Below are 24,088 nucleotides of genomic sequence, written 5' to 3' on the forward strand. Positions count from 1 at the left end.
ATGTACTCACTGTACCTAATGTGGCAGGTGAGTGTATATAGTGTACTGTACGTTTGCTCCAGGCCTCTATACAGTAGATCCCTGCTGGAATAGAAGCATAATGTGTTCATTACGCAACATTAGGTTGAGGGAAGAGCTGCTGCCTATACCTGTATCCGTAATGAAGTGCTGGACAATATCTGATATTGGTAAGAAAGCCAGTATTGAGCATCTCTACTTACGATAATATATTAACTTGTGTTCACCTCGCTGCAGGTCCAAATGGACGGGTTTTCCCTCAAATTAAAAGAAAAAACATCAAGAATTCTGCAATTTTGTGGGGTCACGATGGCTGAATCGTAAATATGCAGGGATCCACTATAATAATAAATAGTATGAAATAGGTGTCAACAAGCTCTGAAAAATGAACTTTTTTTATTGCAAGTCTCTTAGAAATATAAATTGTGCAAAACAAAAACACTTAATGAACATATACAGGTGCATCTCAATTAGAATATCTTTGAAAAGTTCCTGTATTACTATTTCAGTAGTTTGAAACGCTTCACTACACAGAGTGAAATATTTTAACAATGTATTTTTTTATTTAATCATTTTGATAATTATAGCTAATTAAAAAAATCAGTATCTCATGAAATAAAAAAGTAAATTGTCAAAAAAATCAAAATAATACACTGCTGGTTTGCACTCCAATTAGCGTATGAACTCCAAAGCCTGAGCCTTTAATTGGCCTCTTCGTCTGTATTGAACTCTTGAAATTAAGTAACTTTTGCCCAACATTCTAATTTATTGAGATGCACCAGTATGACCATGATGCAGTGTTAGTTGAAAGCGCCACGGTCCACATAGGGATAAGCCAGGAAATCTCCCAGCTTGTTTCCGTCTTTGTCGTAGTGCAGCATGCGGAAACACTTGTCGCAAAACAGACATGGGTTACTTGGGGCGAACTGGTCACTGGTGGTGCACCACCTGCAAATGAAATTATTTTTTAAAGTGTGTATTTTCTTTTACTTTAATAACGTACCTGCCGATGAAGGTGTAGCAAACGGCGCACTTCTGCACCGTGACCCGGTGCTTGTGTGTCAAGAGTGGGTACAGCTTCCGGTCCAGGCAGTCGTCTTTGTGAGTTAACCTGAAAATACAGTTGAGGAGTCTAAAGGATGGACGCTTCTAATTGGCTGTCGAGTATCATCAGATTCCTTTTTCAAGGGTGTCTTTAATGTGTGGTCTCCTTTCTCACGTAACAATACCGAAAGGACTCCAGTGCTTCAGGCGTCTGGGGGTGTGGTGGTTACAAATTTGTGCGTGAGCCTCCCGAGACGCTTCATTAAGCCACGTCTTGTGAAGAGCAGCCAAACAATGTGCCTTTATATGGAGCCATACTACAGACATTTCTCAAGCGCATTATGTTTTTAAAGTCTTAGCGGCCACAAATGACGTAGATTCATGGAAGCACAAAGGTTGAGTTGATTCAGTGAACAAAGGCTGCTGACTGTCACAGTCTCTCTTGCTCACTGCAGAGTGCAGCTACATGCTTGGAAGTCTCAGATCCATCAGTCAAAACAACCATGTGGTGCGCTTTTCTTACCTCCATCAAGGAGATCAATTTTGCACATTTATTTTTTGTTTGGGGTAACCCGGGGATACTCTGCTTTCATAGGCATCCATCTGCCATCAAGACTCTTCCTGTTAGTATAACACAGGTTACTTTTATTTAGATCAAATTGTGTGTGTTAACAGGACAGGAGATCTCAACATGGAGCATAAAATGGTATCACCGTCTCAAATTTTTATACACATAGGCTAGGGATGGCTGATAGCCGATATTATAGAAAAAAATATGATCGGATCATATCCGTGTCGGGTTTTTTTTTTTCAGCTATATTAACATCGGTGCGCAAGCTCAGTATTTTCAGGGTCTGGAATTATTTTCAAGTTTCGCCTTTAGATTATAAATATGCTGTTTGCTGTGACTGTAAGCACTCTTTATGTGAGAGGGGAGTAAGGCGTCTTCTTTTAATACTTCTAATCTAATATCGCACCTCAGGAAGAATCACACAGTGGTATGCAGCAAAATTATGAAAAGCGACCAGTGGTACTGAAAAAAAAACCTACCCAAATATACCCAGTTTCTAATTTCACTGACTTTGAACCTTAATTTGTTCTTCTCAAACGACTGTTTGTGCTACATAGAAATGTGCAGATTATTTTAATGATTAAGCCAGTTTGAGACAAAATGGTACTTTGTCTATAACTTGTATTGCATATTGTATTTGTCAAGTATTTGCACCGACAGTGTTTATTTGTGCATACAGTTTGAGGGATGAGCTGCTGCCGATTTGATATCAGTAAGAAAGCCAACACTGATTTGTTCATAATGATTAAAAAGATTCTTGGGAATATTTCGGCGCTGAACTACCTGCGACTGGCCTCTAACAAAATTGATAATGTCCCCATTATTTAACCCAAATTAACAATCAGTTATGAACATTTTTATTATTTTTCTCCTTCTGGATGTTCTGAATTCCTGTTTTTATCCTAGTGTCTTATTGAGCAGAATAATGCTTCCCAAATTAATTTTGCCATAGCAGAGAGATCTTTTTCATAACCCAACTTCCCATAGCTTTAGTCATGTTTGCTTCTTCAGACAGAAAACAAGTTCAGACTGACTAAACGGTGCCTTTGCCAAGAAGTGCACTCCATTTTGACTCAGTACACAACAATACCACACCTCAACCGAATGCTTATGTATCAATTAATGTGCCCCTCCCTGTAAGATACCGCTCAAAATTAATTGAGGAATAATTCCTAAAAAGTTCCACAGAAGATTGTTTGAGAATCGGTACTGCTAGCGTGGAAACTAGAAATACAGTGATGACTTTAAGCGACTTTGGAGTTTTACCTTACGTCTGTGATGATGACAACGTGCTCGCAGTCTCCCTGATGACAGTAGAGATACGGGAAGCCCACTTTGACCTTCAGATCAACAAACTTTGTGTCCTCCATCTTGGCCTGGCGGTACGGTGGGAAGTTGTTGGCCTTTGCCCATTTGATCGTCGTCCTGCATAGATGGTGTTCAAAAATATTCTTTTCTTATGTAGTATGTCATATTAAAAGGTCCCATATTATCCTATTTCTGAACAATAAGTCTCAGAGGGCCCGCAATTGCTTATTTACAGTTTAAAAGAGCTTTTAGTATTCCCAACTGCAAACACACAATTTGGTGTGCCTGTACCTTTAACAGTGTATTTCCAAGAAGTGCTATTGTGCACTTTATCCATTTACATACTGTATATAGACTGTAACTCTGCACTTGTCCAAGGTAATGGGTGCCATATACTGTATCACATACAACAATGTAACATTAAGAGTGGGACATGAGGACGCAAACGTTAGCAACACTGGCATAGCTATGTGAGCTAAGTGCTAACATTACACTCACATTGTGACAGCAACACCTGCCTAGGTTAGCCTATTCACTGAAGAGAAACAAAATGATGGAAATGTCTGTAGCTGAGTATCTAATAGTTGGCAGAGCTCCAGGATTTATTTTAAGATGTGTAGCCAAGCCTAGTTTTTTTCAGTGAAAGCCTGCAACTTCATAAGTAACAGTCTTCTCTCAAAAGTGGAACAAACATTACTGGAGCTGCAATTAATGGCTTTATGATTTCAAAATGTAAATTTCCTCTGATTTCAGCCTGTTAAATGTAAATGTAATTTCCTTACTAATCCATGAAAGCAGACCTATTATCTTTGTGTTTTAGGCAAACGAGATAATCACACACCTCAGCTTTGACTTCGGAAAACAGTGATCAACATTTTTGCCTCTTTTCTGATGCGGACCAAACCACGAAGTGTTTGGGTTTGGGTCATATTGATTTGGTCTGTCTATGGCCTAATCCAGGGGTGTCCAACTTCATGCGGTTCCTCATACTGATAAATTATGTTTTGTGAACCAGCACATGTCGATATGCTAATATACACACACACACACACTCCTAATCAAAATCTTAAGACCAGTTGAAAAATTGCTAGAATTCGCATTTTGCACATTTGGATCTTAATGAGGTTTTAAGTAGAGCTACAATATGCAAAAACAAGACATCTGCACGTAAGCATCCACCGTTTGACGACCATGCACCACCTGAAGCTCCAGTATTCCACTGAATGAAAAAGCACCCCAGATCATGATGGACCCCCCTCCACTGTGCCAGGTAGAAAACATCTCAGGTGGGATCTCCTTGTCATGCCAGTAACGTTGGAAGCCATCTGGACCGTCAAGGTTACATTTTTTCTCATCAGAGAATAAAACTTTTTCCACCTTTCAGTGTCCCATGTTTGATGCTCCCTGGCAAATTCTAAACGGGCAGTTTTGTGACATTGAAGGTAAGGGCCTTACCGGTAATTTGGTTCGAAGACCGCCCTGTGTCTTGAAGGACAGCCAATCGGATCCTCTGGCTTGGCACAGGTGTGATTTTTTTGGGTCTACCACTTGACTTTTTAGTTCCATAATGCTCAGGATCTTTCAAAAATGTAGAATGACTGATTTACTGCTCCCAACCTCAGCAGCAATGGCACGCTGCGAGAGGCCTTGCTTATGCAGCTCCACAATCCGACCACGTTGAAAAAGAGAAAGCTTCTTAGCTTTAGCCATCAGGAGGGCATGACAGTGTGAATGCCTGACAGAAAATGAACATTTTGAGCAGATTTTGGCTTTTATAGCCTGTGGTCCTAAATTTTTGATCAGCTGATAAACAGCCTATTTCAGTTTAATTGTTGTTTTCAATAAATTGCTTTTTCAAAATGCTTTTTGTCTCACTCTCCCTTCTTGTTTTTGCATATTGTAGCTCTACTTAAAACCTCATTAAGATCCAAATGTGCAAAATGCGAATTCTAGCAATTTTTCAACTGGTCTTAAGATTTTGTGTATATATCAATAACTCAGCTTTGTGATATAGGTGACTATTTTTCCCTCTATTTTTGCTGGGGGTTTTTTTTCAAATATTTCTGCTTCTTAAGCATTCATTCATTAATCTTCTATGCCGCTTATCCTCCTGTGGGTCGCAGGGGTATGCCGGAGCCTATTCCTGCTGACTTTTGGGCAAGAGGCAGGGTACAACCTGGACTGGTCGCCAGCTAATCGAGGAGCCAATGGCAGGGCACATATAGACAAACAATCATTCACACTCACATTCATACCTATGGACAATTTAGAGTCACCAGTTAACCTAACATGCATGTTTTTGGAATGTGGGAGGAAAGCGGAGTACCCGGAGAAAACCCACACACGCACGGGGAGAACATGCAAACTCCACACAAAGTGATGCCCAATGGAGATTCGAACACAGATGTTTCTGACTGTGTGGCCAACATGCTAACCACTAGCTAACTTTTTCCCCCAACCTAATTTTCCAAATATTACAACTATATTTACCATAGTTTTGTTTCTCATAATATTACAACTTAAAAAAAAAATGTAAAAAGTCTTTGCTTGAACATTTCAACTTATGCCTGCGATTGGCTGGCAACCAGTTCAGAGTGTACCCCACCTCTCGCCTGAAGACAGCTGGGATAGGCTCCAGCATACCTGCGACCCTACTGAGGACAAGCGGTATGGAAAATGGATGGATTTCAATTTATGCTTAAGCTTTTTCCTCATAATATTACAACATTATTCTCATAAAATTATGACTTTTTTGTCATTAGATTACAACTTTTTTCTCTTAATATTTTGACTTTATTCTTGTAAAATTACTGCAGATTTTTCCATTTTTGCTGGGTATTTTTTCTTGTTAAACTATATATTTTTTTAAAGCGGACGCAAATGGTCCCCAGGCGGCACACTGGACACCAATACTCAACCAATACTCAATTAATTGAAACAACAAGCTTTGGCTTAATCGACTAAGAAAATAATCATTAGTTGCAGCCCAACATATTACTGTTCAAAAGTCACTTTTGCATTATAGGAAAGTTTTTAACATAAGTGCTACACAAGTTCTTCCAGTGGTTTAGTGTGGCTATACTGTATTAAGTGCAATTTTATGACCTAAATACTTGCCTCTGTTCTATTTAACGGGCGGTTATTTTAGGAAACGTGTGACCCCAATGTACATAAATAATTTTTTCGAGCATCTCCCTGTGGAGCATATGGTCTTTGGCTTTATGTAATCGCTTCACTTAATGACAAACAAGTCTTTCACTGAGCATGCCAGCTGGCCTTCCTCCTCACACATCATCACACAGACTCCTTATCAATATCAGTTACCCTTGTTGGAAACTATAGTTATTCAAAGAAACTTAATTCATGAGAGGGTGCCTTGCTCTTGGCTGAAATAGCTAAAGATAGCAAAGAAGTACCAGTAGTCCATTCAAACTCACTCGCTGATGTCACGACACTCAGGATATCGCATGTCGTTATAGAACACTCCTTCAAAGAAAAAGAAGGCCGACTTGAAGTGATCCTGAAACACACAACAAAACAGCGCCTCCTGGTTCCAAACTCATGACTCAGGGAGGGAGGGGATACACGCTACACACTCACTTTGCTGATAAAGTCCGGTGCCATTTCGGGTGTGTTGCTTAACTCTCCGGACACCTGCAAGTCGCTGGCGCAGCAGATGGCGTCCCTGAGCTCCGTCAGGCTTTGGGAGCCCAGCAGCAGCAGCGTCACGTGGGGTCTGACATAGACAAACTGCAAGGAAGGGGACAGGAGGGTTGGCGTTCGGGTCCAAAAGTGGACCTCCAGTCAAAGTGAAAAAAAACAAACGTCCAAACCAAACGTCAAGGTCCGAGGCTAATCTCAATGGTTAGATTAGAAGAGTGACGGAGGGCAGTCAGAAGAAACTGTTGAAAGACATCATGTGTCCATTCTAACCTCAGCTCCCCCACCTTGACATTATTGCAGACTTATTCCCTTGATGCTTAAACAGGAACAGATTATCCCTGAATTTAAGTAAAACTAAAATAATGCTATTTGGTAATAGCAGAAGGGATACGTACGACCAAATACAAGTTAACGGAGTGGATATTGAAAAAGTGGAAGAAGATAAATTTCTTGGGGTTGTAATAGATGAAAAAATGAGTTGGAAATCTCATATTAAATATATACAGCAAAAGGTGGCGAGAAATATCTCTATATTGAATAAAGCAAAATATATTCTTGACCAAAAATCACTCCACACTCTGTACTGTTCCTTAGTATTCCCATATCTAATGTATTGTGTGGAGATATGGGGAAATAATTACAAAAGCAATCTTCACTCACTCACTGTACTGCAAAAAAGATCGGTGAGGATCATTCATAATGCCAAGTATAGAGAACATACAAACCCTTTATTTTTAAAATCACAGATATTAAAATTCGCAGATTTAGTAAACTTTCAAACCGCTAGAATAATGCATAAAGTTAATAATAACTCGTTACCAAAAAACCTCATCCAGTATTTCTCAATCAGAGAGGAGAAATATGATCTTAGAGGAAAATTAAACCTAAAACATTTATATGCAAGAACTACGCTGAAAACCCACAGCATTTCTGTATGTGGAATTAAATTATGGAACGGATTGAGTAAAGAACTCAAACAATGTACAGAGATGAGCAAATTCAAAAAACAATACAAGCAGTTGATGTTTGCTAAATACAAGGCAGAAGAGTCCTGATCATTACAATGATGTTCTGTCATGCTTGGTTTTTTTTTGTTGTTTTGCTTGTAAATTTTTTTTTTTTAAGTTCTGTTCTTTATTCATATTTATTTTAAACATTTATTTATTTATTATTATTAGCATTATTATTATTATTATTAATGTATATGTGTATATATATATATATATATATATATATGTATATATATATTTTTTTTTTTTTTTTGGGAGGGGGCGTGTCTTACCGTTATCTATTATGTATTATCCTGACTATCACAGAAAACATGACATGGAAAGCAGGAAGTGAACAACATGTACTGTACTAGATGTGGAATAGATGGGGGGTAGGATTAAATAAGCTTTGCTTCTTCCTACTCCTTTTGGACATGTGGAACTGTCAAAGAATGATTCATGAGATGTATTCCATTGTAACCTTCATGTTCAAATAAACTAAACCAAACCAAACCAAACAAGGACAGTCAGAAAACACCTTCTTCTTTAGCCAAAAGACAGACAAGGATCAGTTGAAAACTACGTAACACGCTCTAACAGAGCGTTTGGCAACACATGTTAGTCCGCGGGATTGCTCCTACAATTTAGGACTTTAAACTTTAAAACATGAGCTGCTGAAATTAAGGAACATGCTCCTGAATGATGTGAACTTCCTTAGCCAACACATGTTAATTTCTATGGAATCTTGCCTTGACAATATTATGGGACTACAGGAGGTCCTCGGCATACAAACCACTTCTGTCCCTACAACTGCAATGTTGAGTTTTGGTGTAAGTCGGAACTGTAAGTCATTCACGCTGTACACATTCCATATATAGTACAACAATAAAAATGTTAAATACATGGATTAAAGGAAATGGTCATTTAAAAAAAAAAAAAGAACAACACCTTATTTTTATCCCTATGATTGTCTTGCACACCGCAAGAGGAGTTGCAAGGGAGGGAGCCTCAATAATGAGACCAATATGCTGCTTAGTTATCACTTTCCATTTCATAGGAGCAGATCCTTTCACATGTTCCAGAATACCATCTTTATCCTTCATGACGGTCGCCGCGTTTCAGCAGCTAGGACTGGGCTTAATTTCACTTTTCACTTTCCTTTGACGCACTGTAAGAAGAATCTGCCTCACGCTTGGGAGACATAAACCGTAAAGCACCAAAGTGACGTTCTTCCTCAATGTAGCGACGAGTGGCGATGTATTCTTCCGCCTAGGTATTCTTCCCCCACACGCATGTAACTGAGTCTCTTTTTGTTTTTGTACAGTATTCATTTGTGTGCGTCATAACCATGAAATGGACCGCCAGTAATCATTTTCAGGATGAAAGTTAACAGGGAAGATGCCGCGTAATGATATGAACCATGACTTCGCCAACACTTCACTTCTTTCACACGTGTCCATGGGATTGTTTCTGTCACGATACCGTAATTCTCTGAATAATCCTTTATACAATTTGACTTGGATGAGTTCAAAAGGTGGAAACTGACTAGGATCAGGAAATAAGAGAACCTGTTCCTTCGTCAACCTGCACAATAATGACCTTGGCAAACACCTACTTCTTTAGCCAACATACTATATGTTACAGTCTGTTTGTTTGTGCTGCGATAATGTTATTTGCAGTCATTTGACTAGGATCAGTTGAAAACAAGGAACATGCGCTTTAGAAAACCTGGATAACTTTGACCTTAGCCAACACCCTCTTCCTTAGTCAGCACTTTTGCCATGACAATATGACAGGAATAATCCAACTAATTATGAACAGGATTATTATGAACAGGATCAATTAACAACAAGGAAGGAACATACACCTCAGTAAATGTGGACAGCTCTGACTTTTCTTGACCTTTCAAATCCACTGAATTGCTGTTGCTGCAAAAATATTATTGGAATAATTCTCCAAGATTGACTCAAATCACTTGAAAACAAGGAACATACTTCTTTACCATGAAAACATTTACCTTAACCAACACTTGTTTAAGTCCATAGAATGTTGCAACATTATTGGAATAATCCTCAAAGACGGGCGAAGTAGTTGAGTACTACTTGAAAATACGTAACATGCTCCTTAGCCAGCACCCTTTTCCCTTACGGACTTACTGAGGGTTCCCTTGTTAAATTTGAAAAAAAATATGTTCCTTAGCCAAGAACGATGCTCACCTTTTCAAAAGTAGCCGGGTAGTAGACGTTGATTGTCAGAATGACCTCTCCCTCGGGGATTAGATTTTCCAGCACCTCTGGTCTCATCCCAATGGACAGTCGTGCCTGGTTCATGCAAATCGAAATGTTATCCTGCTCTGTACAAACAGCCATTACCAGCGCATCTCAGTCAACTCACCTGCTCATCTGCATAAAGGTCGTGTCTGCTCTTGCCAATTTTAAGGGACGATTTGTAGTCTTGATGCTTCTTCCTTTCACTGTTCAAAGCAAATCAAAGTGGTTTCAAAAGTGTCACTTAAAATGAATAAGTAAGTAAAGAAATTGTCATACACGAGGGTTTTCAGCAATGCGTCATCAGGTACGACTTCCGGGTCAGGCTGCTGGTCCTCAGGATGGCAATGCAGTGCCGCAGTGCTTGGACAAGAACAAAAATATCAAATGTATGTTTAGAAGTGTGTGTAATTTAAAGTCGATGCCAGCAACAGTGACTGTGTCTACGGCCTGGCTGCATCATACAGCATATGACAGGTTATGTCTTCTACCTGAATGCAGCAGGTAGGATGGGGATGTCTATTTCTTGAGTACAGTAGCTGTAGTGGATGTTGTGTTAACTGTACTGTATGTCCCAACTGCAGTGTATTGGACCGCAAGTCCAACAGGTGGGATGTGGGTTCTAACTGTTTCCTGAGCGCACCTGGTGAAATGGTTTTGCTCCTTCCTGACTCCACGACTACATAATGTGATGGTGGTTGTGTCTATTTTCTGAATTCATTATATGTTACGAAGGTTGTGACTATTGAGAGTTGTATCCATTTCACTGCAGACAAAATGAGGTCATGTTTACAACCATTCGTTTTTTCTCGCCCTGGTTTGATGTTAGCTTCCGGGAACCTAAATCTAACATTGTTTGGTAGAAGTACCTGCAGACATCTTTGAGTTCCCGCATTAGGTCGGTGCTGACCCCCATCTCATGGGCAAAGTTGGCGTGAAAGGCGTCTTCATCTTCCGGATGGTAACAGTAGTCTGACGATTTTAGTCTGCTCAGCCATTCCTTTCTGAACGAGTCGATGTGGAACGTTCTTGTATTTCCATCGCCGTGTTCGTATTCCGGGATGTTTGGATTGTGATTCACTGCCGCTGTTTGCGTCGCCATGTTTACCGGAAGAGGAAATGACTGCAAAGGGTTGTGGGTATTGTAGTAACATAAGCAGCTGATCTCAAATGGCGCTTGAATTAAAGCAGATAAAATTGTAAATCATGACAACTTGATAGGTAATGTTGCAATATTTAGATGTATTTTACGTTTGTATTATGAATTGAATATAGACAAGTAGTCTTAGACAAGTAGTAGTTTTACAGATGACAGGGAGCTGCCTTAGTTGCCGGAAACGAGCCGGTAGGAGAGCATTGTGAGTAATGGCGTTATTATAAACACAGGCACAAACAATAGTTTTCATGAAAATGTAAACTTAAATTTTTTTTCTAATTGTTTAATATATATTTTTTGTATCATAGCTTACTCACTAGTTATCCAAACAAAGCAATTTTTCAATTGTGTATAAAGTGCTTGAAATTATTTTCTCTAACACCAACATAATTACATTTGTTTATCAAAAATAATATATATATAAAATAATAATAATAATACATAAATCCAATAAATAATGAAAAAGAATACAAACTTTGAGTATGTACATATACTGGTATAATGTATATTCGACTACATCTGTAGCATGGAAAGTATTCAGAAATGGATCTTGAGCTTCTTAAATACGTAAATGAACATATGAATTGCGTAACTGCGGCTTGTTCGCCATTTGATCCCTTAGAGCTCACTCCTATGTTCAGCAACCACCATCACCTGCACTAAAGTTGTGACATTATTAGTGCTTCTTTTTTTCCGCCTTTTGCTTGCCCAGCAGCACGATACGTAAAGCTAATTGTAATTTCATGCTCCAGTTTTGCTCTTTTGTTCACTCTTCGATGCTAAAACAACCGGTGGATTGTGTCTTGTAGTATCAGGAGATGTGAGAGTGGGCCGGGTGGTGCTCAGTCCAGCCTTAGTAGCATATAAATAGTGAGGAAGATCCAATGAACATCTAAACTTCAAGGGAAGACTGCTCAAGAGGCTGCAAAAGGTGCTTTCAGAAGCTATATCCCATTTATCCGACCATCACTTTTTACTTGCCAGTGGAGATGGAACAATACTCCCAACAACAGGTTAGTGTTTTGGTGCTAATTATGTTTGATTTTTGTGTGTTTTTACGTTGAAAATGTCTAAGATGAACCTTAGACTGGGAAAGACTGATAAGAGAATTTTGTGTGGCCTTACAAGTAAAAAATGAGTTGTTTTCACATTTTTCTTTCCAGGTGCATCAAGACTGTTCCAGTATGGATGCATTGTAAGTGATTTAATTAAACTTTTTTGTGTGTCATATACAGTAATGCTAATCAATATACAGGGAAGGAATGTAACCGTAGATAACCTAAAAGAACACTGATGAATTCCAGTTGTAATATGCTATTCAGACACTAGAGGACAGTAAGTATATGACACCATAACTTTCATAGTATACAGGGTTTCCACTATATGTAATTGATCGTGGGCACGACAAAATAAAAGCAGCCACACCTTAAAAATTAGTTGTTGTTTTTTTAACTGGAAAACAATGTTAAGTAATATATTGTATGAGTGGATATGTATGCTACAATGATACATATGTAGCTTATTATTTATACACACATTGACCACAATTAGTTTGAAAACCATTTAAAATATCATCAAAATGTTTCATTGCGCTTTATTTTGATAAAAACGCACCGGAATCGCCCGTCTGCCCTGTTGGCACCAAGGACACTAGACTAATTAGGATCGGCAATTAGCCGCAAACGAATGGAACAGAGGGCCGTACGGTGGCCTAGTGGTTAGCATGTTGGCCACACAGTCAGGAGATCGGGAAAACTCTAAATTGTCCATAGGTATGAATGTGAGGGTGAATGGTTGTTTGTCTATATGTGCCCTGCCATTGGCTGGCGACCAGTCCAGGCTGTACCCCGAAGTCAGCTGTGTTAGGCTCCAGGATAGCCGCGACCGTAGTGAGGATAAGTGGCATAGAAGGTGGGTGGCTGAATGGAACAGAGTATAGTAGGCTATGAAGCAGAAAGTCCACCATGATGGTGAGCAATGACCAGCAATGATGGTGGGCGGGGCTAGGCGGACAACAGCGTACAATTAAATCACTAGCTCTGAGCTGAGTATAAAATAAAGTTATATGCTGTACGTGCACTTCAAAACTCAAAATTTTAACCTGAAAAACATTTGTCTGTACATTATATATTTTTCTCATTATAGTAACTTTTGTTTTTAAATAACAAAATATATGACTATGTGTTAATAGTGATACACCTGTCAAAAATATATTCTTTGTATTTAATGATGACTTTCTGATTTGGTGTTTTTCCCTTGAGAAAACCCCAAATGGAGTTAGAGGACGCGTTAAAGGAATGTTCCACCGCCCTTGATCTCTTTCTAAACAACAGGTTTGCTGACGCATTGGCTCTTTTAAAACCCTGGTAAGTCCCACCTTATTTATAAATTTATGACGCACTGTGTTTACTGTGTTTAAATTATATATATGTACTTGTCTTTGCTTCAGGAAGAGCCAGAGCATGTACCACGCCATGGGGTACAGCAGCATCCTGGTGATGCAGGCGGGCATGACCTTCGAACCAAAGGACATGGACAGTGCCATGGAGTCACTGAGCGAGTCCCTGCTGACTTGCCAGAGGTAAGGCATTAGATCCATCAGATCATGTGACTTAAGAGTCCAGTCAGTCACCTTTGTGTTTCCAAAATTAGATTTAGAAAGAAAACTGGAATAATGGAGACGCTGGCTAGTCTGTGGTACAGGCAGTCACCTGAAACCCTGACAGAAGGTGAGCCGGCCGACACGTTTCAGAGCAAAAATAAGGCATTTACCGAAACGCATCGTCCTATTACAATGTAATTTTTTTTAAATCATGTTGGCCTATTTGATAGGAGTCGTGTATAAATTTCCACGTTTGTGTTTTACATCACGCCAGAGGAGATGCACGCAGAGCTTTGCTATGCCGAAGTGCTGCTGCAGAAGGCGGCGCTCACCTTTCTCGACGAGACCATCATCGGCTTCATCAAGGGAGGCATGAGGATCCGAAACAGCTACCAGATTTTTAAGTAAGATACCAAGAACTGGGCATTTCTAGAAAGTTGCATACCGTAACTGCTGTCATTATAGCCAAGCTGTTAAAGTCATTCTTTAACTTTAATAATGATGTGGCGTGCATGACAAAGTAGAAACAAAAACATTTCTGACTTCGACCACATTTATTTGTCGTTTATTAACAAGCATCTTGCACAGCACAGCAACAGAACTGGTGTTGTAATAAAGCCTGCTCAGATAGCATTCATAACAGTACGGCAAGTGTAACACCAACAGCTGAGTGGCGTGAGCAGCATTTTGTGAAGCTGCTGGATGCTGACCACTCATGATACTACACCGCTGATGGCATCTTGCGGCGTTAATTTAAAAAAAAAAAACACATCAGGGGTTGCCTACAGCCACAGTTATCGACTAATTAGAGACTTTTGTAGTGGATAATGAATTAAAAAGAGGTGTTAATGGGAGGATTTACAGTAAAGTATATATAAATGACTCCTCTATGTGTGTGCAGGGAGTGCCAGGCCATGGTGAATGCCAATAAGAAAATGGAAAAGAAGAACAGGATAAATGTCCACTTCAGAGGAGGTGTCAACATGGGCATTGGCTCATTTAATTTGGTGGGAGCAATCACACACACACACCTAGCAACCAGGCTATAAAATCACAACTAAAAGCTGCATTTTTTCAATTCACTTGTGCTTTATTTTAGATGCTCTCGCTGCTCCCGGCCAGAATCCTCAAGCTGATGGAGTTTTTGGGTTTCTCAGGGGACAGGGTAGGCTGCCTCAAGTCCACCATGCAGCTAAATGGAGATTGTTGTGTGCATTTATAAACGCCATTGCTCCACAGGAGGTGGGTTTGTCCGAGTTGCGGGCAGGAGCATCCAGCGACAATCTGCGCTCCATTTTGAGCACCTTGACTCTGCTCATGTATCATCTTTACATCTCAGTCATTCTGGGTAAGACAGTCATTCATTTGACAGAATGTCTCATTGGTTTCTAATTTTTTTTCTCATTTATTGGAAGGCTCCGGTGATGTGGACCTAAGTGAGGCAGACTCTCTGCTGGAGCCTTATGCTAAAAGGTTTCCAAATGTGAGTTACTAAAGTACTAAGGGACTCCTGCGTCATAAAATAAGATAACATTGCACGCACATTGTGGAATCCTGTAGTTCAAAGCATCCATCCATCCATTTTCTATACCGCTTCTCCTCATTAGGGTCGTGGGGGTATGCTGGAGCCTATCCCAGCTGACTTCGGGCGACAGGCGGGGTACACCCTGGACTGGTCGCCAGCCAATCGCAGGGCTTCCCGATCTCCAGACTGTTACTGTGTTGGCTAACATGCTAACCACTAGACCACCGTGCGGCTTAGTGAAAAGCATTCATTTGTTAATTCATTGTGTCATGCAACGCCAGTTTGTCCCTGAAGAGGTGATAGTGAATCTCAATAGTTTAGATGAGCCACATTACAGAAAAACATTTAGCACTTCTTATTGTGGAAATAGGCCGCATGTTGGTTAGCATGTTGGCCACACATTCAGGAGATCGGGAAGATCTGGGTTTGAATCTTCGTTGGGCATCTCTGTGTGGAGTTTGCATGTTCTCCCCGTGCGTGCGTGCGTTTTCTCCAGTACGTACTCCGGTTTCCTGCCACATTCCAAAAACCTGCATGTTGGGTTAATTGGCGACTGTAGATTGTCCATAGGTATGAATGTGAGTGTGAATGATTGTTTGTCTAGATGCGCCCCGGCGACCAGTCCAGGGTGTACCCCGCCTCTCACCTGAAGTCAGCTGGGATAGGCTCCAGCATACCCGCGACACTAGAGGGGACAAGCGGAATAGAAAATAAATGGATGGGTATTGTGGAAATACACTGCAGAGAGTAAAATTGCAAAGTCAAATTTTGCTAAATATTTTATTTTAATCCCTAATTTTAACTAAAATAACAAAAACAAAGGCAGTTTAACAATAACATGGAACATGTAGTATGATTATGTATGTATTTGTGGAGGGGAGATACATGGGCCAAGGGTTTTATTCAAATTCCAGATAAAGGTGCAGATCTACAATGTTTTTTGTTGTTTTAGTGTAAATAATAAAACATTTTATTTTTGAATATGGCCGCACGGTGGTCTAGTGGTTAGCACGTTGGCCAATACAGGAACAGCCTGGAGATCGGGAAGACCTGGGTTCGATTCTCCCCTGGGCATTTCTGTGTGGAGTTTGCATGTTCTCCCCGTGTGCGCGTGGGTTTTCTCCGGGTACTCCGGCTTCCTCCCACATTCCCAAAAAACATGCAGGTGAGGTTAATTGGCGACTCTAAATGGTCCATAGGTATGAATGTGAGTGTGAATGGTTGTTTGTCTATATGTGCCCTGCCATTGGCTGGCGACCAGTCCAGGGTGTACCCCGCCTGTCGCCCGAAGTCAGCTGGGATAGGCTCCAGCATGCCCCCGCGACCCTAATGAGGATGAAGCGGTATAGAAAATGGATGGATGGATTTTATATTTTGTATGTTTATATTTAAATATTTTTATTTTAATATTTTGAATTTTTTTTAGTTCGAGGCAAAAATTTCATTATTTTTAAGTTTATTATTAGTTGTATTTATGAATATTTATGAATGGGAGAGTTGTGTCAGGAAGGACATCCGGCGTAAAAACGCAACCAACTCAAACATGCGATTCGAGTGCTGTGACGTCCCCAGATGGAAAAAAGTGGACAAGGGGAAAAAAATACAGTAGTTGTATTTATTTATTGTTAGTAGGTTTTATCATTTTCCTGAATGGCAAAATTAAATAGTGGCAAAAATGACAAAAATATTGTACTTAAAAAAATGTATTTAATACTGTATTTAATTTTTTTGTTTACTTGTTACATTTAAATAATGTTGTTATTATATTTATCTTAATTAAATGTATTTTCTTCATTTCCTTCAATTACAAAATTTAGAAGTGACAAAAATAACTTATTATTGTCTTTTTTAATCATCATTTTTATTTTATTTATTTATTTTTTTGTAATGACAAAATTCAGAGTGATACTCTAGGTGGAGTCATGAGCAGTGCTGGAGCCAGACATTTTTCATTGAGGTGGCCAAGATGAGACCATTACTCACATAGGGGTGGCAATAAGTTGATACCTGAAACGTCTAGATGGCCAGTGGGGTGGCCGGAGAGTGACTGTGGCCACCCCTGTCCACTCCGTAGCGCCACCACTGGTCACGAGTACAGTATTGCATGTTTTAATGGTCCTTTTGCAATATGCAATTGTTTCACTATATACATGCCTGTGTTGTCCGCAGGGAGCTTTGACTCTTTTCTACAGTGGAAGGATTGCCTTGCTCAAAGGAAACATCACACTGGTGAGGACCTCTGAGCACATAATGGAACATCTACCTACACTTTTCTTGCGCTTGTTTGCGGATTGTTGTGTTTCTGTGTGTGAAGGCTCAAGAAAAGTTCCACGCATGCATTGCTGCTCAGCAGGAGTGGCGTCAGATCCACCACCTGTGCTACTGGGAGCTGATGTGGGCCTACTCCTTTGAACAGAACTGGAGGGAGGCATACCATTACGCTGACCTGCTCTGTAAAGAAAGCAAGTGGTCACAGGTGACTATTGTAATCTTTTCCTAGCTTTTACTGTAAAGTTTGAATATTACGTGTTATTTTAAATGTGTCTAGTAGAAAGGGGTTGAAATCTTCTCTTTCCTCATTCTCGCTACGTTACAGTAAGTGTTTAAAATGGTAAAATACTGTTAGCCTTCTATATTGGGCTTTTAAATGATTTTCAGTGTACAACAAATGTACGTTAGGTTCATTGAAGACTAAATTGTTTTGAGTATTTATGAAAAAAGTTGAAAATGCAAAATCCTTGTCAGTGTTTATTTAAAAAAAATGCTGTCTTTGATGTGTACGAAAACACATACAGTATGTTACATTAAATGAAAACTCAAAATAGTCTTCAATGTTTTTGAAAACACATATTTGCTGGGACCGGCCCTTTTACAGGGGGCAAGCCCCCCTAGATTGTTTTATCCAAACAGTTGTGAAACGAGTCTAGGACTCTCAAGGACAGTCTGCAATTTAATTAAAACAGGAGTAGTTGCAATGCCGGTGCTGGAGAGAGAGAGATTAACGGCCAACGAAGGTTTGGTGAAGCCCAATAGATCTCCAAAGAGAAACCCTGTTTCCCTTTCTTTCATAACTTCTGTTAGAGAGGTGGTACAATGGATGTAAATGTTTTTCGTTGTTAGGATGTTAGGCACCAGCCCGTCTCAGTTGGCCAGGTAATCGTTCCTCAGGCAGAGATAAAAATGGTAGCATATCTACAAACAATGTGTGTGGGTGTGTGCACGCACAGATAGAAACAAAAGGGTGCATCCTTTCCAGGTGAAAGGTCTTCTGTGTGTGTTATGGCTCTGCGATAGCTGTACTTTGTCTAAGACAGAGTGGAAAGTATTCCATTCACATTCAACATATTTCAGGTTTCTCGATGACCCAGTCATCTTCTGTCTTTACTTAAAAGGTACCTAAGGTTTGCTGAAGATCCTAATTGTCAACAGTGTTTACAAAAACATGTGCGTTAGGTTAACTGAACACAAGATGCATTCACTGTATTTGGTTTGTTGAAAGCTAACCTGTGTTTGAGGTTTACGAAAAAAGATGTTTGATAGGCCGGCTGAAGAAAGTATAGCGTTTTTGTTGTCGCAACAAATGTATGGCTTGTTAAACACTAATTTGTCTGGAGTGTTTACATTAGTCAACATTAGTCTTGTTGACTCTAGCCGACCATGCTTATGAAAACACATACATTCAATTTGTTAAAGGTAGTTAGTGTTCAGTGTTTACAAAAGCTCGTGTCAGGTTTGTTGACGATGCTAAATTGTCATGAGTGTTTATGAAAGAGGTACATTTGGTTTGTTGAAAACGAACTTGTATTTTTTAAATTGCATTTCATATACAGTGTCGATATATATTTTTAATATATTTATTACTTTTTATTATTTCATTATTATTTATTATTAACTAACTTGTCTTTGAGGTTTATGAAAGACGTACTGTACGTTAAGTTTGTTGAAGTTTGTTCATTGTTTACGAAAGAAGTGTATGTTAGTCTTGTTAAACACTTAATTTGTCTGAAGTGTTTAAGAAAAACGATAATAGTAAAATATTAAACTAAATATGAAAACTAAAATATTAGTTTTGTTGACTCTAAATAGGCTTCCTTGTTTACGAAAACATATGTAAGGTTTGCTGAAAACGCTAAATCACCATGAGTGTTTATGTAAAATGTACATTTGGTTTGTAGAAAACTAACTTGACTTTGATGTTTACGAAAAGCGGACGTCAGGTTTGTTGAAGAAGCTAAATCCGAGGTGGCCAAAGTGCGACGCTGGTGCCATTTGTGTCCGCCGGCTGTTTTTTAATGGCCCATAGTACATTTTAAAAATATAATTGTACAAGAAAAAAAAAACTCAGCAAAAATTGAAAAATTTGCAGGAACTTTACAAGAATAAAGCCAAACTATTAAGAGAAAAAAGTATAAAAATAACATAATTTTAGTTGTTTTCCATCCATTTTCTATACCGCTTGTCCTCACTATGGTCGTGAGTATGTTGGAGCCTATCCCTGATGTCAGTGGGCGAGAGGCGAGTACACTCTGGACTAGTCGTTTAAAGCAAAAAGACCATTTTTTAAAAAGTTGTAATATTATTAGAAACCAAACAAAATGTATTTGTAATTTTTGGAAAATCAAGTTGAGGAAAAGTTAAAATATTATGGTAATGAAGTCAAAATATGCAAATAAAGACATAATATTACAAAAAGAAAATTTACAAAGATTATTTAAAAAGAAATTATTGTATTTAGCAATATATTTTTTAAAAAATGGGGAAAAGAGGGCAAAGACTGAAGTTCATACAAATAATGCCCTGGTATTACAATATCTAACTTATTGTGTGGAGATATGGGGTAATAACTAGGGACTCAGGTTTTTATGCTACCGATACTGATCATCCATCAGTGAAATCGGCCGATACCAATACAGCCACCGATCACACAGATTAAGTGTAAATTTTAAAATAAAAAACATTTAAAAAACATGTATTCATAGCTTATTTCAACCCAAACAAAGTGAATATGTTTGTTTTACCAAAAACATTAACACAACTCACATTTTGTATTTCAGAATGGCTTTCTTTCTAGTGTTCTCACATTATTAACTGAACACTACATATTATATATATATACATATTATATGAAAGGGAATCCATAAAATGCTTTGCAGTGTGCAAAACTCTCACAATGACAGGAAGTCCCACACGGCAGACATGCTTGTTTTGGTTTTGTGGAGGGAAAGTGGGCGGGAGACGGTCGCTATAGGCTGGCTGCTGCGATGGAGGCGGAGATGATCGGCAATGGGGATCAGCGTTTAAATCAAGTATCGGGATATGCCGATACCGTGCTTTTTCTCGGAAATCGGCCAATACTGATCGGTGGCCGATCAATCGGCGCACCCCTAGTAATAACTATAAAAGCAATCTTCACTCGCTAAATGTCCTGCAAAAAAGATCAGTTAGGATAATCCATAATGCCGTGTATAGAGAACATCCAAATCTTTTATTTTTAAAATCACAAATATTAAAATGTATTAATTTTATTTAGTACATTTTCAAACAGCTCAAATTATGCACAAAGCAAACAATAACTAACCTGCTACCCAAACATGTCATACAAGAAAGGAGAAATATGATCTCAGGGAAAAACTAAACTTAAAACACTTACAACAAGGCTAAAAACCCAAAGCGTTTCAGTATGTGGAATCAAATTATGGAACGGATTGAGTAAGGAACTCAAACAAAGCACCAAGATGAGCGATTTCAAGAAATAATACAAGCTGATGATGTTTGGTAAATATAAGGACGAAGAGTCTTCAACTTGTTCTGTTATGTCTATTTGTATTTATTACTATTTATTCATTATTACACTGATTATTGTAAATGATTATTATTTATTATGATTGTGGAAAAACCTTGACAATTATATTACCATATTGCCACATTGCCTTACCATTTTTCTATGTATTAAAGCAACCACATATGAAACTCAGGAAGTGAATACATGTATTGTAATTGCTGTGGTCATGTGTCCTTGCAGGCCGTCTATGTATTCCAAAAGGCCTCCATACTGAGCATGCTCCCAGAGGAGGAAGTGAAAAAACTGGGTGAAAATGTGGGGGACTTATTCAGGTAATGTTTAAATAGAGAACAACAGGCTGTGGCGTTTTATACAGCATGTCACTACAGGAAGTGATCATTTAAATGTGACACTTTGCAGGGAGGTAGATGGTCTGAGGCTGAGGTTGGCTGGAAAGTCCATTCCTACTGAAAAGTTTGCAGCCAAGAAGGCTCAGAGATACGCCTCATCTAAACCTGTCAAACTGGTCGTCCCAGCTCTGGTCAGTACACTTTCACGTTGTAATTTTAATGAAATAGCTGTCATTAAGGTTATATTATAATTAAACAACCGTTTTCCTTTTTTTGACTGTAGGAGATGATGTATGTGTGGAATGGCTTCACTATCGTTGGCAAAAGAGCCGACTTGACCGAAAGCATCCTGCAGACTTTATACAAAGCAGAGGATGAGCTCAAGTATAATCAAGGTGAGGACACACTGTCGAAAAAAATTCATGTTATCGTGACTTTTTTTAAAAATGTTTTTTAATTTCCAGACCCATCAGAATACCACCTGGATGACCAGTGTGTCGTTCAGCTCCTCAAGGGCTTGTGTCTGAGGGAGTTAGGGTACTTGGACCAGGCTGAGGTCTGCTTTAATCGCGTCATCTCCAGGTCAGCTACAAATTTTCTTTGCCTAAAATGGCAATTTTTTGTTCAGATTGGACGTTAGTTTCATGCCAGTAAAATACGCCGTTAAATTTGAACAGTTGTACCAACATTTCAAACCCATCTAGTCACAACCATACATACAGAGGCTCTAATCGTTTCTTTCAACCCATATTTTGTCTGCCTAAAAGGGACAGGTTACATTTTTTTGTCGGCCAAATTTGGTGTGTGGCTTGATGCCAGAAAGAGCACACAAGCGTAATATTTCATCACGTGTCAACATTTCAATCCCGTCTAGTCACAACCATGCAGAGGTTCTCATAAAATCTGTTCACCCACATTTTGTGCGCCTAAAATGTCCTGGTTAATTTTTTTGTTGGCTAAATGTGTTGTACGGCTTGATGCCAGAAAGGACACGTGAACCGAATATTTTACTACATTTCTCAACACCAATGATAGGAATCATAAATCAAAATAAAATTTCCAAAGCTAAGTTGTAATGGTTCCTAAATTAAAGTAAGATTTGACTTGTTAAAATTGAAAATGTTGACAGACTCCCTAGCCAAAATGTTTTTTTGTGTGTTTAATGTATGCTGTGTATATGCTATGATCTCATTTGAATTTTGAAATGGTTTGTTATTGCAGTGAAAGTGACCTGAAGCATGACAGCTACCTGGTGCCGTTCACCATGTACGAGCTGGGCCTGCTGCACAAGCAGAGAGGCGACATCGACAAGGCCATCTTTGTGATTGAAAGCGCCAAGTAAGTTGTCCTGCAATATGCTAAACTCCATTTACGTTTTTCACAAAAGAAAAAGTGCTAACTAGGCGATGATGATGATGGCGATTTTTTAAGGATGGACTACAAGGACTACAGCATGGAGTCACGGTTACACTTCCGCATCCACGCTGTGCTCAATAGCATGGGCTCCTTTGCGGCTAAAATGCCGCCCTCACGTACGCCAGCTTGAGCGGTCCCATGATGGGAGAGTGTACTGTATGAATGGAGAGAGAGGTGGGAGGAAGATGAGACCTGTGACTGCACTCCTACTACTCAAGGTCATCTTGTTAGCCTGCTTGTTGACATAATACATTTTTGTACCATAACTGTGGCACACTGAGTCTTCTGTAATGTCCTTATATTGTACCCCTTTCTTCTCTGTGCCATCTCTTTTATCCATCCATATATTTTCGGTACCGCTTGACTTTACTATGGTCACAGGTAAGCTGGAGCCTATCCCAGCTGACTTCAGGCAAGTGGCGGGGTGCCCCCTGGACTGGTTGCATCTCTGTTATGTTATACATATTATCTTCAATGAATATGATACAATATGTTGATGTGTTTTGTAAATAAGTATTCATTTGTATTTGCCCTCAGACTTAATAATAAACCTTAAGAAATTGACTTTTTTGCAGTCGTGTTCATTCATTTTGACACAAATATAACAGTATTATTCACGACTATTTCCACAATGAAGCTATTTTAGATTTGCATGCACAGGATTATGGTGAGGTTACATTTAGTGTTTTTTATTCAGGTTTTCAGTTAATAATGAAAGAACAGCAGAAAGAAATGCATTCTGAAATACAAAATGTGAGTTGTGGACACCAGCATTTTTCTAATGTTCTGGTAAAACAAGCATATTCGCTTTGTTTGGGTTTAAAATAAGCTCTGAAAATAAATGTTACAAAAATGAGTAGCTCTTGGCCATTTTAATTTTGTAAAAGTAACTCTCACAAGGAAAAACGTTGGTGACCCCTGTGTTAGAGGCTACCTTGTTCAATATTAATTTTATCCATACCGTTCTATGCGCATGTTCAAATGTGATATTTTTCATATCCCAGAAGAAGCATATGCCCTCCTTTTAAACAAATTACATTTGATTTTGATAATATTTCGACAATCATTGCTGGTAAAGTTCAGAAAACTGGATTAAAAAAGTCCACGTATATAGTTTGCCCTTATCTAATTGATATCGTGTTAAAATAATATTTAAAATACTGTACATAGATTAACATAATTAAAACAAACCAGAGGCGGTGTAATTATTGTAATTTAATTTGAATTAATTACAAATTATAGAAATTATTTGGCGGATTGTATACTATATTGATTTATTTAAAATAGAAATTATATATGATACATGTTATTTTTTTTAAATAAGAATCATAGTTTTAAAAAATGGCACAATGGTAACACTATAGGATGCCTAATAAAAAACCAAGACATTGAAGTAC

General features: G+C 38.8%; 2 protein-coding genes across 4 annotated transcripts; one reads left to right on the forward strand and one right to left on the reverse strand.

The window, feature by feature from the left end:
- Positions 1-389: 389 nt before the first annotated feature.
- Positions 390-10,974, reverse strand: snapc3 (small nuclear RNA activating complex, polypeptide 3). 2 transcript variants are annotated; one of them, XM_054779437.1, is made up of 9 exons: positions 10,730-10,974; positions 10,140-10,223; positions 9,988-10,066; positions 9,810-9,914; positions 6,542-6,691; positions 6,379-6,461; positions 2,905-3,058; positions 1,022-1,129; positions 390-966 (listed from the first exon to the last, which is right to left on the reverse strand). In XM_054779437.1, the coding sequence occupies exons 1-9, from the start codon at positions 10,960-10,962 to the stop codon at positions 949-951; spliced, it is 1,014 nt and encodes a 337-aa protein (XP_054635412.1). In that variant the 5' UTR covers positions 10,963-10,974; the 3' UTR covers positions 390-948. The 2 variants fall into 2 exon arrangements, with proteins under 2 accessions (XP_054635412.1, XP_054635411.1); XM_054779436.1 differs by having other exon boundaries at positions 392-966; positions 2,900-3,058.
- Positions 10,975-11,095: 121 nt separating this feature from the next.
- LOC129183272 (tetratricopeptide repeat protein 39B-like) lies at positions 11,096-23,245 on the forward strand. 2 transcript variants are annotated; one of them, XM_054780333.1, is made up of 19 exons: positions 11,096-11,218; positions 11,826-12,029; positions 12,180-12,211; positions 13,278-13,382; positions 13,466-13,597; positions 13,669-13,745; positions 13,893-14,022; positions 14,520-14,625; positions 14,718-14,783; positions 14,858-14,966; positions 15,034-15,101; positions 17,313-17,372; positions 17,458-17,619; positions 21,166-21,257; positions 21,346-21,466; positions 21,559-21,670; positions 21,740-21,857; positions 22,497-22,613; positions 22,707-23,245. In XM_054780333.1, the coding sequence occupies exons 2-19, from the start codon at positions 12,006-12,008 to the stop codon at positions 22,819-22,821; spliced, it is 1,746 nt and encodes a 581-aa protein (XP_054636308.1). In that variant the 5' UTR covers positions 11,096-11,218; positions 11,826-12,005; the 3' UTR covers positions 22,822-23,245. The 2 variants fall into 2 exon arrangements, with proteins under 2 accessions (XP_054636308.1, XP_054636307.1); XM_054780332.1 differs by lacking the exons at positions 11,096-11,218; positions 11,826-12,029; positions 12,180-12,211 and adding an exon at positions 12,388-12,927.
- The last annotated feature ends 843 nt before the right edge of the window (positions 23,246-24,088 follow it).

This window comes from Dunckerocampus dactyliophorus, chromosome 6 (genome assembly GCF_027744805.1).
Source record: "Dunckerocampus dactyliophorus isolate RoL2022-P2 chromosome 6, RoL_Ddac_1.1, whole genome shotgun sequence".
Lineage (NCBI taxonomy): Eukaryota > Metazoa > Chordata > Actinopteri > Syngnathiformes > Syngnathidae > Dunckerocampus > Dunckerocampus dactyliophorus.

Bases quoted from the DNA above. Each gene is read 5' to 3' on its own strand.
- snapc3 (XM_054779436.1), bottom strand. From the start codon at position 10,962: ATGGCGACGCAAACAGCGGCAGTGAATCACAATCCAAACATCCCGGAA. The intron at 9,915-9,987 runs GTGAGTTGACTG...TGCATGAACCAG, and splicing joins ACCTTTATGCAGATGAGCAG to GCACGACTGTCCATTGGGAT. The intron at 6,462-6,541 runs GTGAGTGTGTAG...TGTGTGTTTCAG, and splicing joins CACCGGACTTTATCAGCAAA to GATCACTTCAAGTCGGCCTT.
- LOC129183272 (XM_054780332.1), top strand. From the start codon at position 12,740: ATGTTGGCCACACAGTCAGGAGATCGGGAAAACTCTAAATTGTCCATA. The intron at 13,746-13,892 runs GTGAGCCGGCCG...ACATCACGCCAG, and splicing joins ACCTGAAACCCTGACAGAAG to AGGAGATGCACGCAGAGCTT. The intron at 17,373-17,457 runs GTGAGGACCTCT...CTGTGTGTGAAG, and splicing joins TCAAAGGAAACATCACACTG to GCTCAAGAAAAGTTCCACGC.